Source organism: Carcharodon carcharias, chromosome 34 (genome assembly GCF_017639515.1).
Source record: "Carcharodon carcharias isolate sCarCar2 chromosome 34, sCarCar2.pri, whole genome shotgun sequence".
Classification (NCBI taxonomy): Eukaryota; Metazoa; Chordata; class Chondrichthyes; order Lamniformes; family Lamnidae; genus Carcharodon; species Carcharodon carcharias.
In genome coordinates this window covers 10976687-10991732 of record NC_054500.1, presented here as the reverse complement: position 1 = coordinate 10991732, position 15046 = coordinate 10976687, and the positions used below count along the sequence as shown (strand labels likewise).

The 15046-nt window shown below is 43.3% G+C and overlaps 1 protein-coding gene across 2 annotated transcripts in view; it reads left to right on the top strand.

The window, feature by feature from the left end:
- Positions 1 to 10342, top strand: part of LOC121272725 (sodium/calcium exchanger 3-like) — a 333282-nt gene extending 322940 nt beyond the window's left edge. For both annotated transcript variants that reach the window (XM_041179498.1, XM_041179499.1), the window contains one exon: positions 9199 to 10342. In XM_041179498.1, the coding sequence (XP_041035432.1) occupies positions 9199 to 9575 (377 nt within the window). In that variant the 3' untranslated portion in view covers positions 9576 to 10342. The remainder of the gene's footprint in view (positions 1 to 9198) is intronic.
- The last annotated feature ends 4704 nt before the right edge of the window (positions 10343 to 15046 follow it).

Below are 15046 nucleotides of genomic sequence, written 5' to 3'. Positions count from 1 at the left end.
GCTGGAAAGCCAATAGGAGGTGCTCCAGCACTGTAGAAGCAGCCACTGGCCTTTCTGGCCGAGAGAGATAGGGAGGGCACCTCAAGATGGAGGCATCTTCTCTCCAACTTTTTCAAAATTTAGAATTAAAAAATCCCCTCAGTAGCTGGGCCACCACTGTAGAGGGTGGCCTGCAGCTGCAGCTCAAGCAAGGCAGGCAAGGAGCTCTGGCTTGCTGCCAGGCCACTGGCTTCTTCTTGTTCCGGGGACCCCAAGACCTCACTGGAAAATCCCGGTTGGCCTCCGACAACAGACCTTCATTGAAGAGCAATGTACTGTGGATGCTGGAAATCTGAAATAAAACTTAAAAATGCTGGAAATGCTCGCAGGTCAGGGCAGCATCGGTGAAGATAAAGAAGGTTAACATTTCAGGTTGAAATCACCTTTCATCGGAACTGAAGAAAGATAGAAATGTAAGACTTATTAAGCCACTGGAAGTGGGGGAGGAGGCCGCTGCTCCCCTAAATTAGAAAAGGTTTCATGGTACAAAAACCAAGGATGGGACTGAGTATAATTAAGAGACAAAAGATGTGTCCAGGTGAAGTGTGAATGGCTACATAGCAGCCATCTAAATGTAACATAAAGGGATAAGAAATGAGACACGGCTGACTCAGCAAAAAAAGTATAAAACAAGATGGAGTCAAAAGTTACCATTTAAAGTTGTTGAACTCAATGGCCAGGATTTTTACCTCGTCGGGCGGGCGGCAGTAATCAGGAAGCCAACTGCTGCCCATGGTCAAGGCTGGACTGCGATTTCACACTGATGGGCCAATTAAGGCCCGGCCAGTGTGAAACGAACACGGCAGTGCTTACTGCTTCCTGTTTCCGGAGTGGGGGGGGGGGGGGGGGGGGGGGCGGTGGTGGTGGTGAGGAAGGCATACAACTTCACACACGTGTGCGCTGGAAAAGCTCCTTGAGGCACAAGAGCTGCCTCAGGGAGATGAACAGTTTTGGAAATGAAAAATAAAGAGTTGTAAAATGTTTTAAAAAAATGACTGTCACATGAGCAGGGACATGTTATTAATGAAATGTTTAATTTTTAATAGCTGTTGGAAACTTCAGGTTGGATGGGCAGCGTAAAATTTCTTTCAATTATGACTTTAATGGCCTTAATAGGCCTTTTAATTGTCAGCAGGCATACTGCCGACTCCCATGCGTGCCCGCCGACAGAAATATTGCGCAATTCCGCGATGACGTCAGGACACTAGCCTGACGTCATCGTGTGTAATTTGACACGCGTTTGGGTCAGGTGTGCGCCCACCTGACTAGCTAAAAATTCTGGCCAATGTTAAGTCCAAAAGGCTGTAGAGTGTCAAGTTGAAAGATGAGGTGCTGTTCCTTGAGCTTGTGTTGAGCCAAGGACAGAAAGGTCAGCATGGGAGCAGGTGGAGAAGCTCGGGATCATGCTTGTGGATTGAATGGAAGTCTTCTGCAGATTGGTCACCCAATCTGCATTTGGAATCTCCAATACAGAGGAGACCACATGCTGAACATGAATACAGTATACTAAATTGGAAGAAGTACAAATAAATCACTGTTTCTTTTGGAAGAAGTGTTTGGGGCCTCAGATGGTGAGAAGGGTGAAAGTGAAAGGAGACGCATTGCATCTCCTGCTCTTGCATGGAAAGGTGCCATAGGGAAGAGAGTGGGTGTTTGGGGTGACTGAGGAGTGGACTATGGTGTTACGGATGGAATGGTTCCTTCAGGATGCTGAAAGGGGAGGGCAGGGGAAGATGTGTTTGGTGATGGCATCATGCTGGAGCTGGTGGAAGATGATCTGTTGAATACAGGGGCTAGTTAGTTGGAAGGTGAGGACAAGGGGAACTTTTTCATGGTTCTGAGAGGGAGGGGAAGGTATGACAGCAGAAGTACATTAGAAAGATTGGACATGGTGGAGGGCCCTGACAATCATGGTGGGTGGGAATCCTCAGTTGAGGCATTCATATCGGAAGTGCTAGTGTAGAAGGTGGCATTGTCAGAACAGATGCGATGGAGATGGAAAAATTGGGAGAATGGAATGGAGTCTTTACAGAGCAGTGTGTAAAGATAGCTGCGGGAGTCTTTGGGCTTGTGGTGAATATTAGTTGATAGACTATCTCCTGGAATGGAGACAGACAAGTTGAGGAAAGGAAGGGAAGAGTCAGAGTTGGGCCAGGTGAAGGTGAATAAGAATGGTAGAAATTGGAAACAAAGTCAATTAAATTTTCCAGTTCTGAGCATGAGCAGAAGCTGGCATTGAAACAATTGTCAGTGTGCTGGAAAAAGTGTTGAAGGAGGGAGTCCCGAGTAGAACTATAATAAGGAATGTTCCACATATCCCACAAAAAGACAGTCATAGCTAGGATCCATGCAGGTAACCATTGCATCACGTTTTATTTGGAGGAAGTGAGTGGTATTGGAGATGCTATTCAGAATGGGAACAATTTCAGCCAGGTAGAGGAGGGTGATGGTGGATGGGGACTGGTTGGGCCTCTGTTCTCATGAAAGTGTAGAGGGATTGGGCGTCCATGGTGAAGAGGAAGTGTTATATATAGCATCAGAACAGTCAAGGATGTAGGTAGGAAGAGACTGGACAAAGGGAGAAAAAAAGGAGTTGACTAGGGAAAAAATAAATGCAGTGGGGCAGGATCAGGCTGAAACAATGGGTCGACCAGGGCAGTCTTGTTTTTGGATTTTGGAGTAGGAGGTAGAAACAAGCTGTCCAGGGTTGGGGCTCTATGAGGTTGAAAGCTGTGATTGGAAGATCTCCACAGTAGATGAGGTCAGTGACAATCCTGGATCCTAAAGCTTGATGTTCGGTTTTGGGATTATTGTTCAGGGGTGACAGGAGGAAGAGTCGGTGAGTTGGTATTCGGCCTCTTCCTGACAACAACAGCACCAGCCTTGTCAGCAGGTCTGATGACAGTGTCAGGGTTGGACCTGAGAATGGAGTGTAGCAAGTTCAGAGGGAGACAGGTTAGAGTGAGTGAAGGGAACAGAAAATCTGGGACAGCCGATGTCATGTCGGCAGTTCTCAATGAAAAATCTAGAGAGGGTTACAGGCTAAAGGGAGGGGTTCAGGTGGCGGGAGAAGATTGGAGATGGGTGAAAAAGGTCCGTTAAGTGGGAGAGACTCCTGGCCATAGAAGTGAGCATGGTGGTGGAGGTGAAGGAAGAATAGCTCAGGTCATGCCAAGCTCGAAATTCATTGAGGTGGGGCCCTTAGGGGCTGAAGTTGAGGCCTTTGCTGAGGACAGAGCATTCAGAGTCAGAGAGAGGAAGGTGAGAAGGTATCATGAACACCTGGCATTGGGCGAGATCCGAGGAAGAGATGGAGTCATAGTGCAGGAATGGGGTGGAGGTACCCACGGGTTGGTGAAATTTGATTGGCCTTTGACTAGTTGAATTGACTACCCGCCGCTTGCAGGCAGGTAACCCTGCTGCTGTCCGCTCGGGCCTCAGGGAAAATGGCCCAGAGGCAGGGCGGAGCGAGGGAATGGATACATTGGGCGGCAGTGTGAAATTCTGTTGTTCGTCTGTCTCCATTGGGCCAAAAAATTCAGTCCAAGGTGGATTTTAGCTGCAGCAGAGGTAAAATGTGTAATCCATTTCTCACATAAAAAAGAAAATAAATGCTGCCTCAACTGAGTTACAGCCCTAGCAACAGTTAGGGGCAAGATTTTTAGATTGGTGTGCGGGCGTGATCGGCGGGCCCGGGAGTGGCCAGGGAATGGACCGCTGCCTGTGATCAGCCCCCTGGTCGTGATTTCACACTAGCTGGCCAATTAACAGCCAGCCAGCGTGAAATGCACTCCGAAATGCTCAGCACTCCCAGGGTGGGGGCGGGAGGAGAACGGATGCTAACATAAGCCCAGGTGCGGGGGAGCGCAGAATGAAAACTCCCTGAAGGGAATTTAAAACCAATCAATAAAGATTTTAAAATCCATAAGTTTCATCAAAAATGCAAAGTCTGCCTGGCAGATTCGTAAGGTTGGACAGACCACGAAAAATCGGGGACAGTTGGAGCTTTAATGGGATTACTTGCTCTCTTAATTGTCGGCGGTCGCACTTCCGACTTTCACGTGCGCCCACCGACTGAAACATCATGTGACTGCGGGATGACGTCAGGATGTGCCCCTGATGTCATCACATGCTTTTTTATGCTCGAATGGATTGGGTGCGCGCCTGCACGCCGAGCTAAAAATTCTGCCCTAGATGAATTAGGAGATATTTTAATCTCAGCATTTGCATAAAACAGAGCAACCTAAGGGCTGACACAAGGAAGTCTCATAAAAAATGTAACTGGGAGAAAAAGTCAATGACAAAGGACTAGAGTTACTGTTTCATCAGGCGTAGAAAGGGAAGAATATCCTATTTAGTAGCAGGAGGCCTTGTGGAGCGGTGGTAGTATCCCTACCTATGGGCCAGAAGCTCTGAGTTCAAGTCCTACTTCAGGACTTGATAGCTACGGAAGGCGTGTTCATAATGTGGTAAAATCCTTCCAATATGCCTAATGCCAAGTGGTAAGAGTGGGAGAATTTCCTGATCAGCCATATTGCAGAAAGCAATAGCAAACCACTGCAGTACTTTGCCAAGCATAATCATAGGCCAATCCAATGGAAATCCATTGTGGTCCCAAAGGGTATGGTCCCAAAGGTCCCTATATAGTAAACTCCTCAAAAAAAAAACCTAGATCAGTAGGTTAGGGAGCAAACTTCAGAGTAAATGCTTTGCAGAGCCCAGTTGACCTCAACATAGATCAGGAAGAAAATGAATGACTAAGATAAAGACAAATTACAGTTTGAAATGCTAAGTACCCAACACAGGTAGGTATGGTACACACAATGCATCCTTATATTTTGTGTCAAACTATCCAAACCGTTAATAATTGGGTTTCCTGTGCAGGCCTGCCTTGAGAAGAAATAACTCATTTCAGTGCCTTGCACGCATGAGGAAAATACAAGTTGCAAGCTATAGACACTCAGAATTCTTCAAAGAACAGAGTTAATACCATTGTTCTTTAATTCCTATCTCCCTAGTCAAACACTGACAGAGTGAACTCAGCAATTTATATCAATATGCTGCACTTGTTGAAATTAGTATTTTGACGTATGTTCTCCTTTAGTTTTTGTAGACCTAGAAAAAAGCAGTTCCCACAGCCAGTGTCTCTGAGGATGCCATGGATCTCAGCACCCCATGTCATTCTGACCACTTTTGTCAAGCAACTCATTGTTATACAGACCTCCAGAAAATGTAGTTGGGTGTCAACCATAGCTCAGTGGTAAAAGTTGAGCCACTTTGGAGTCAGAAGGTTTTGGATACAAACCCTATTCTAGAGACTTGGGGCAGGATTTTATGTAGACTAGTATTCATAAAAACATGTCGAAGAAAGCTAATCCATTAATAATCTCTTTTGAGCTGTGAATCTGTGAATTTAGGACCCTCTGCTGAAATAATTATAGGTTGTGGGAAGCAGCCAAATAATAATAATGACATAATGATAGCCCTTAGGGTAATGTCAACAAACAGCTATTGTAACTGCTAGAATAGATACTTTTCAACTCTCACTGATATAGGCAGGCTGTGTTTTTTTTTATTTTTAAAGTGCTGGGTATTTAAATAACTTCACAGTTTGACAGTTCTATATACTTTATCCACTCTTCATGAGCATTTACAGCTACTTTAACAATTTGTGACTTCCACACTGCAGGTTAAGACCCTTGCTACATAAAAAACGGGGTCTGTTTGAATTCAGCTCTGGGTTCAAATGGCCCTGCTGAGGTTGGGTTTCCCTCAAGTGTGAGTCATGTCTTGTCCTCCTTTCCCCTACAGCTAACATGGGATTTGTCCCTACAACTCCATGATTATCCGCCCTATAATCTCTGAGATGCAGTAAAGAGCAAAGAGCAAAGAAAAGTACAGCACAGGAACAGACCCTTCGGCCCTCCAAGCCTGCGCCGATCGTATTGCCCGTCAACTAAAACATTTTGCATTTCCGGGGTCCGTATCCCTATATTCCCATCCTATTCATGTATTTAGTACTGAGGGAGTGCTGCTCTGTGGAGATTTTCAGAGAAGACATGAAACCAAGGTCCTGGTCTGGTCTTTCAGGTGGACATAAAAGATTCCCTGGCAATAATTGAAGAGAACCAGGGGAGTTCTGGCATCCAGGCAACATTATTGCTTAATGCCGCCAAAAAGAAAACAGATTATCCATTTATTTATTTCATTGGCTGAATGGCCTGTTTCTGTGCTAGAGCAATCGGTGTCCAGAGGACACAGATTTAAGGTAGTTGGCAAAAGAAGCAAATGCGACGTGAGGAAAACCTTTTTTACGCAGCAAGTAGTTAGGATCTGGAATGCATTGCCTGAGACTGTGGTGGAGGCAGATTTAGTTGAGCCTTTCAAGAGGGAATGGATCGTTATCTGAAAAGGAAAAGTTTGAAGAGGTATGGGTAAAAGGCAGGGGTATGGCACTAGGTCAATTGCTTCTTCAGGGGATTCAGCACGGACATGACAGACCAAATGGCTTCCTTCTGTGTTTATGATTCTATGATTCTGATTTCATTCTATCCCAGAATGAGGCACTCCTTCAGCATATCCATTGAGCTGCATTGGAACAGATCCTTAGGCATTTTGAAGTTGATTAATTCACATGACCCTTGCGTAGATTGGAGCCGAAGGCCTTCGCAGCTTAAGATCTATGCCACTGTGGGCTCCAAAATATATACGTCCCTGGAATTGCCAAGTGCTCTATGGTAAACCGTAACGCAGACATCTATTCATCTATTGCTGCACAGAGCCAGCTAATGGACTCTTCCATATTCCTTGCTAGACTTAACAGAGTATCTTGACTGGTCTCAAAGTGATTCCTGCAGGTGATTCTGCACGAAGAACCTTTTTAGTAGCATTCCCTGTGATGTTAAATTATTTACTCAGCAGCAGAGGCATGAACTGTGTTTGTGTTCCAGCAAACATATAACTACATGTAACAATGAAGCCCAACACAAACTGGAGGAACAGCACCTCATCTTCTGACTAGGCACTTTATAGCCTTCCGGACTGAATATTGAATTCAACAACTTTAGATCTTGAACTCCCTCCTCTATCCCCATCCCCTTTCCGTTTCTTCCCTCTTCCTTTTGTTTTTCCCAATAATTTATATAGATTTTTCTTTTCCCACCTATTTCCATTATTTTTAAATCTATACCTTTTATACCCTGTTAGTCTTTCCACCCCACCCCCACTAGAGCTGTACCTTGTGTGTCCTGCCATCCATTCTTAATTAGCACATTCATTTAGATATTACCACCTTCAACACCTCTTTGTTCTTTTGTCTGTGACATCTTTTGATTATCTGCTCTATCACTGCTTGCTTGTCCCTACAACCACACCCCCCCCAACTTCTCTCCCCCCACCCCCACTCCCCCCCACCCCCTTCTTACCAGCTTATATTTCACCCCTCTCCTAATATTACTCAGTTCTGTTGAAGGGTCATGAGGACTCGAAACGTCAACTCTTTTCTTCTCCACCGATGCTGCCAGACCTGCTGAGTTTTTCAAGGTAATTCTGTTTGTTTTGGATTTCCAGCATCCGCAGTTTTTCGTTTTTTATAAACATATAACTACACTTCATCTGCCAACACTATTTACTTATCTTTAGCCATACATTGTAACTTGCCATATGCAACCTTCGCCACCTCACTAAGAAATGAAAGAACATGCATTTATGTAGCACCTTTCACAATCTCAGGGCATACCACAATGGGACACTGTTGTTGAGCAATTAGATTTGTGTGTCCCTGCACTACATAGGGATTACACTTCAAAATATTTCATTTATTGAGTAGTGTTTACACTGCAGTGTACATTGTCTACGTTAAATAAAAAATTACAAAGTTTGAAATTTCAGGTACCAAAGCAACAAGATTCCAGTTTTAAACAAACAAAATAAACTTTACTGTACAAAGTCAGAAAAGTAAAACAATCTACAATATTTATATTATGCTCTAACATTCAGAATTAACATGAGGCAAATATGAACTAACGTGCAAACTGGTCGAACACACACCATAGATCCCATGGATTTCTCAGCAACCCACCCAGATGTCAGTGACCACTGTGCATTACAAAATCTCATTAAAACTCTGTCTCTTTCATGAGGGATTTCAAATCTTTACTTTCAATGATCTAGCCTCTGAATTACCTCAAAAGCTGCTCCAACATGGACTTCCTCAATGACTGCTCACCTCCCAATGGGTTCAGTCTTTTCTCCTGACACTGCGTTCCACAGGATTCACAAAGTTACACTCCCACCTCTAATTACCGGCACTCTTCCAACTCTTTTGCAGACCACCAGCTTCGCTAAGCTGGCACTGCCCCTGGGTTTCTCTGGATTCCAGTGTCCTGGTTGCAATGAGCCATAAATGGCTCCCAGGGCTTCTGAGCCCTAACTGCTTGGCACAGAGCCAGTGATTTCCACCAACACCTCAGCTCCCCAGGCCTTTGTTGAGCTCTAACCGCTTGGAGCCTGCTAACAGCTCCCAGGGCTTCTCCATGAGCTGTGAATCACACAAGGTCTAAACTTCAGCCAGCCTCCTCTCCCAGCCAACACGTAGATAAATTTAAACCAGAGGATCTTTTTAAGCTCCACCCATCTCCATGACGATGTAGCCTCTCAGGGTTCACTGAATGATTTTAAGTTAATTTAGCTCTAACCCCCAAAATAACACATCTCTCTGGACTGCATTTTCCCAAGCAGAGTAGACATCATGTCTCCAGCTCTCCAGCCAAGTAAGCCCACCTGCTGTTTAGGATACCTTTCTAGCTGTTAACCCCTTAAGTCAACACGGCCCCAACATTTTAAATGTAAAAGACTCCAAGCTGCTTTATTTGGATTTATCCCATTTTCTATAGTTAACTTTAATCTTCCCAGAACTTAAAAAACCTCTAAAATATTAACATGGACTATATTCATCACAGCATGGAAACATATTATTCATTTTTATTTTGTTGGAGGTAGGTGTAACAACAATCATGAGCCAGAAATTTCACTTCAGGTCTAGCGATGTACTATGATTACTGAGCAATAACATCCTTTAACACCATATACAGTACAACATAATTTTATATCAGTGAAATACAATGAATATAATGGAGATATCTTTTGGTGTTTCTCCAGATACTTTTGCCAGCAAGGTTGCAGCACTTCAAGACCAATATGCAGATGCCTCCATTGGGAATGTGACAGGAAGCAATGCTGTAAATGTGTTCCTGGGTATTGGAGTTGCTTGGTCTGTTGCTGCCATCTACTGGGCTGCTAAGGGGAAAGAGTTTAAAGTAGATCCCGGCACACTGGCCTTTTCTGTCACACTTTTTACCATCTTTGCCTTTGTTGCCGTCAGTGTACTCCTGTACAGAAGACGGTCACACATAGGTGGTGAGCTTGGAGGTACACATCGCGGCAAGATCCTAACCTGCACCATGTTTGTGAGCCTTTGGTTGCTGTATGTTGTGTTTTCAGCTCTGGAGGCCTACTGTCATATAAAGGGTTTCTAAGACTGGAGAGCTTTCTTTTGCTTTACAAAGAGTAAGCTCCTCCTGAAGCTGCCAAAGAGATGGAGAGGCAGCCTGATGCATTCCAATCCCAGAGAAGCCACTTTCTCACCACAGAAAAAAGAAGAACTTCACTGGCAAAGAAAAGAGGCAAAATCCAGCTGTTGAGTTGTCTTGCCTTGTCAAAAGGTTCTAATACTGGTTGTAGCCAGCAGCCAAAATATCTTCAAGAAATCACCTGCGAAAGGTTTTTTATTCAAATGGATTTAGACTTTTTTACATCAGCGAACTGAGCTTTCTGTGTTACAAATATCGAAAAGAAGCCAGCCGCTAAAGAATGGTATTTCGGCAATGTATAGGACAAGAGGCCAGCAACTTTGGCCCAGCAGATATCTGTCTTGTACTGTTGTTACAACTCATCTCACTGAATAAGCTGTTGCAGTAGCTGATGATTTATTTTGAACAGTAGAAAATTAAATCATGACACTGATAGTGAAATAATTGGAGAAAATCTGCACATTCCATGAAGGTGTATATTTGTTAGATGTGTGCAGTTGTCATTGGTTCTGTGTACTTTTATTTATCTTGCTGTAAATCCTGGTGTACAAGTTGCATCTTGATAACAATTTTGTTTGTCGGAGTGACATATACGCTGAGCCAACTTTCCCTAAAAACTGAGGATCAGTGTAGAATCCAAATTCATGGTAACTTTTCCTGTGGTGGATTTTATTGCTCTATTATGCATTTATTAAAGCTGCTGCAGCCACAAATCATTTTGCTAGAAATGTCTTGTTTTTCTTCTTTTAAACATCCAGGGCTGGATTTTCATGGAGTTAGGGGAGACTCTGTGGAGATGATAAAATGGTGGCTGGGACCAGATACCAGGATTCCTCATCCCATTCCTTGGGGGGGCCCCCAATTGTCACCAGTGCGGGTTAAGGGTGCTGGCTGGTGCGGGTCACGAACCTGCACCCTGCATTCACAGCCTGGCTGACTTCATTGTGGGGATAGGCATCTCCTAGTACAGTGGTGGGCAACCTGTGGTCCGCAGCCCACATGCAGCCCATCAGGGTTCTGAGTGTGGCCCATGAAACATTTTGTTGACTGTTGCCCATGTGCAGGGTTGCCAATTCCGCTGGTTTCTGTCCGTGTAGTTCTTTTCTTACCGGCATTACTAAAATGATACATGCACAAAGCAAAGGCACGTGAAGTGAGGTGTGTGCTGATTGCACACGACCTTGACTGTGAGAGCCATACACTCCTTCTGCGTCCAATCAAAGCGCTGCTACGGTTCTATCGGCACGTCCCGCAAATTCTAGCTACGCAAGCACAGTTAGCAAAATTACTCTATCCTGGGAGACCGTCTTGGTTACTACACCGGTGGACGAGTGAGGTTGCACTTTTTATGTTACTTTTGCTGGTAATTTAATTTGCTGCTAATTATATAATGGATTGCTTTGTGTTGAAGTGGTGTGATAAAGGAGGAGAATCAAGTGTGAAATCAAAAAGTACAGAGGAAGAAGAAGTAGCCAAAAAGAGGAAAATCGGTGATGAGGGCAGAATGGTAAATGAGATTTGGGACATGGATTATTTTGTAATTGAACAGAAAGGGAGGTTTAATTTGCTTAACTTGTAACGAGGTGATATCAGTTCCAAAAAAATACAATGTTAAGAGACTATTATGAAACACACCATTCCTCTCAGGTAGCAAAATTTCTGGTAGGTTCTACCCAACGTGCTCGACAGCTTCCAAATTTTAAGCAAGCTGTGGAAACATTTTCTATAACTTGCTATGAAATATTTGGCATGTACTAAATAAATTTAATCTTATTCATGGGGCCATGGTTAGTGCACATTTCAATCTTGCAGCCCACTGAGATGAAGGAGGGTACTCATGAGGCCTACTCACTAGCCTAGGTTGCTCATCTCTGATCTACTACCATGCAACTTTCATGGAGTTGGGCAGCTTTTAAAGGAGTAGTGGTTCACAGCCCCTTACAGGGGTCGTGAACCACAGGCTGGAATTTTCCAGTCCTTCATGCTGGCAGGATCTTCCGGTCTCGCTGATGTGAACGGAGATTTCAATGGCTCACTGGCCCCACATTCCAACTGCGGGAGGCTAGAAAATTCTGGCTTAAGCTCAAAAGATCTTACCCATGTCCTCCATGCCACCCCCGCCCCACCCATTACCACTCATCCCCTCCAGGCTAAACCATGCCCACTCCCCCATGGCTCCTCATACCCTCCATGCCAAGTGATAGCATTTCCATGCCCATTCACCCACCATACATTCCATACAGAATCACTGAACCCTATAGTAACAATAGGATGTGTGAAGAACTTTAAAAGCCTGTCATTCATTCATAACTTTCATAAAAAATTCTTTTGACTACAGCCCTGTAAAAGTGTCAATCATTCAGTCCTTCAAAACATCAATAGCTGAAACTGCCAGCACTTGAAACCTCTTTATCTTGTGTAAATAAACACTGTGCAATTGACAGAATAGATCACAGAGGAAGAGCTGTCAATCAAGCAAACTTTTCCCTGTGGTGCTGCTATTTCAACAGTCTAATGGATGTCTGACCTCTCAGCCACACTGAGGGTATGAGAGGTCATGGTGGGTGGGGGTCCTGGGATGGCATGATTTGGCATGCATGGGGCATGGTGAGGGCTGATCTTTGTTTTGCTGTCATTACTATAACTAGGACCAAGCCCTTGAGCACCATAATGAGCCTTTAACCAGCCCGCCTTGGCACTTGGCAGCCCCTGTGGCAGGAGGGCTGAGCCAGGAAATTTCTCGACTCCTGCTACTCGCCTCTAGGATGAAAATCCATCTGAGGCAGATTAGGCTGCCTCATTTTGGAAAATACTTTTCAAAGTATCATCTCTTATCCCTTTGGTAAGTGAATCAATCACAAACAAAAATAGACCTATTTTCTGACAAAAACAAATCATGGTTCTTAATATGAACTTTAAAATTCTTTGCTCAGTAATTCTCATATCATTCTTGACAAACGTTGAAAGGTTAAATTCTAATACAAACGACAAAAGATCTGCTGATGCACTGAGTAGCTGTAAACAGAATGCGTGAATTTGGTGCAGGTGCAAAGGGGAAAGGAGATGTCTTTTGCCTCAAATACTTGCAATGGTTCATGTTACAAGTAAATATTTAATTCAACCTACCTCCGACTTAGATCAAGTAATTAGTTAAAAGACTAAAATCTATAAAATAAGCTCATTAAATACACAGACTAATGAACTAAATAAATAAAACAAGGGTATAAAGGGATGGTAGTGCGGGTGGTGTGCTGCAGCACATGGGAGCTTGTGGATAGCACTGTGGTCTGGATAGCCACATTTACAACAAGTATTTGCACTTCAAGGAACTTCAGAGGTGCTGAGATGGAGTCATTGCTGGGAAAGGGATAGGTACTTGGACAGTCTGATCTGGGAGGCAGTCATATCCATTAGGTTAGGAAGTGGTACAGGTCTGGTTAGTGGTCATGGACAGAAAGGTCTGACTGAGTCAGGAAAGTAAGAGGGTTCCCTGGTATAAATCTAGAGGAGTCTCAGCCTTTGCCTTTACCAACAGGTAAGAGGTTCTTGTTGCCTGAGTTGATGAGGACAAAGTCTGCAGCGTGGATGAACAAACTGACCATGGCATGTGGTACAGGAGGAGTGAAAAAGAATACGGTAGTGGTAGGGAACAGTATAGTTAAGAGGGGTCAATAATGTTCTCTACCACCATGAAAGGGAGCTTTGGAGGTTATGTTGCCCCTGCCAGGTTTAAAGACATATCCTTGCGGCTAGTAAGGAGAAGAATCGAATTGTTGTGATCTACTTGGGAACTAACGAACAGGGAAGGACTAAGAATGAAGTACTGTTGAAGGAGTTTGAGAGGCTAGGGTTCAAATTAACAAGCAAATCTCTAGATTACTACATCAGCAATGTGCAAATCAGCAAAGGGCCAAACTGATCAGCAAGTTGAATGCATAATTCAAAGAGTGGTGTGGGAGACGAGTTTTGATTCATGGGGTTCTGGCACCAGGGAAACGGGGAAATTGTTTGGTCTGTTAAAGATGGGCAACAAATGTTGGCCTGGCCTGCGATGCCCAGATTCTATGAAATAATAAAAAATTTAGAACTGGCTACATTTAAACCAGGATGAGACCAGTGTCTCTTGTCAAATTGTAACTAGGGCTGTAGATACGCTTTAAACTAAAAAAGGAGAGTGGGGTTCGTAGACGAGTGTTTAAGTGAGGAGAAATTAAATAACTAAAATGAAAGGTAAAGGCCACAGAGCAGTGTAGCGATTTGGGTAAAAGTAAGCAGTGTGTGATAAGAAGGGACAAAAGTTTTAACAATGATAATGCATCAGTGAATAAGATCAAATCAGGAAAAATGGTTAAAAGTTAAATAAAGGCATTTATTCTGAATGCATGAAGTGTTTGTAAGTAGCCAGACAAGCTAGTGGCAAAAAATTAAAAAGAAATGAGTTTCATTTAATAGCCAACATTAGGACTAAATATTTCTGGGTACTTGACATTTTGAAAAGATAGACAAAATGGAAAAGGACAGCAAGGGGTGGGGTCGGACAGGATTGGGGTGATATAGTGGCAGCCCCTGATGATAAAGGATGGCACAAGAACAGTAGCGATGAAGGACCTGGGCTTTGAAGAGCAGGAAGTACAATCGGCATGGGTGGAGATAAGACATAATAGGGGTCAGAAAATGCTGGTGGAAGTAGTTTATAGGCCACCTAACAGCGCTTTACTGTTGGACAGAGTGTTAATCAAGGAATAAGAGGAGCAAAGGAGATGCAATAATTGTGAGAGACTTCAATCTTCACAGAGGGAGAACAAGTCAAATTAGCAAACTTAGCTCTGAGGACAGGTTCACGGAATGCATTTGAAATGGTTTCTGAGAGCAATATAACCTAATCCAATCAGGGAAGAGATTATTTTAGATTTTCTTTTGTATAATGAGACGGGGTTAATTAGTAATCTCATAGTCAGGGATCGGCAAGGAAATAGCGACCAGAGAATGATAAATATCATACTGAGTTTGAGAGTGAGTCCAAAATTAGAGTAGTAAATTTAAATAATGCAAATTACATAAGTATAAGGAGTGAATTGACTAAAATAGATTGGGAAATTAGATCAAAATGTATGAAGGTAAATGAAAAATGGAGAACATTTGAAGAAATATTTCATAATTCTCAATGAATCTACTGCAATCCATTGAGAAATAAAAACTCCAAAGGAAAAGAGATCCATCGTAGCTAAGTAGGTTAATTGTAGTGTTAGATTAAAAGAGCCTAATAATATTGCTAAGTAGAAGAATAATCCTGAGGATCGGGAGAGTTTTAGAGACCAGCAGATGGAGTATAATGTGGAGAAAGGTTATTCATTTTGGTAGGAAGAATAAAAACAACTAAACATATTTTAAATGGCGAGAAACTAATAAAGTTTGGT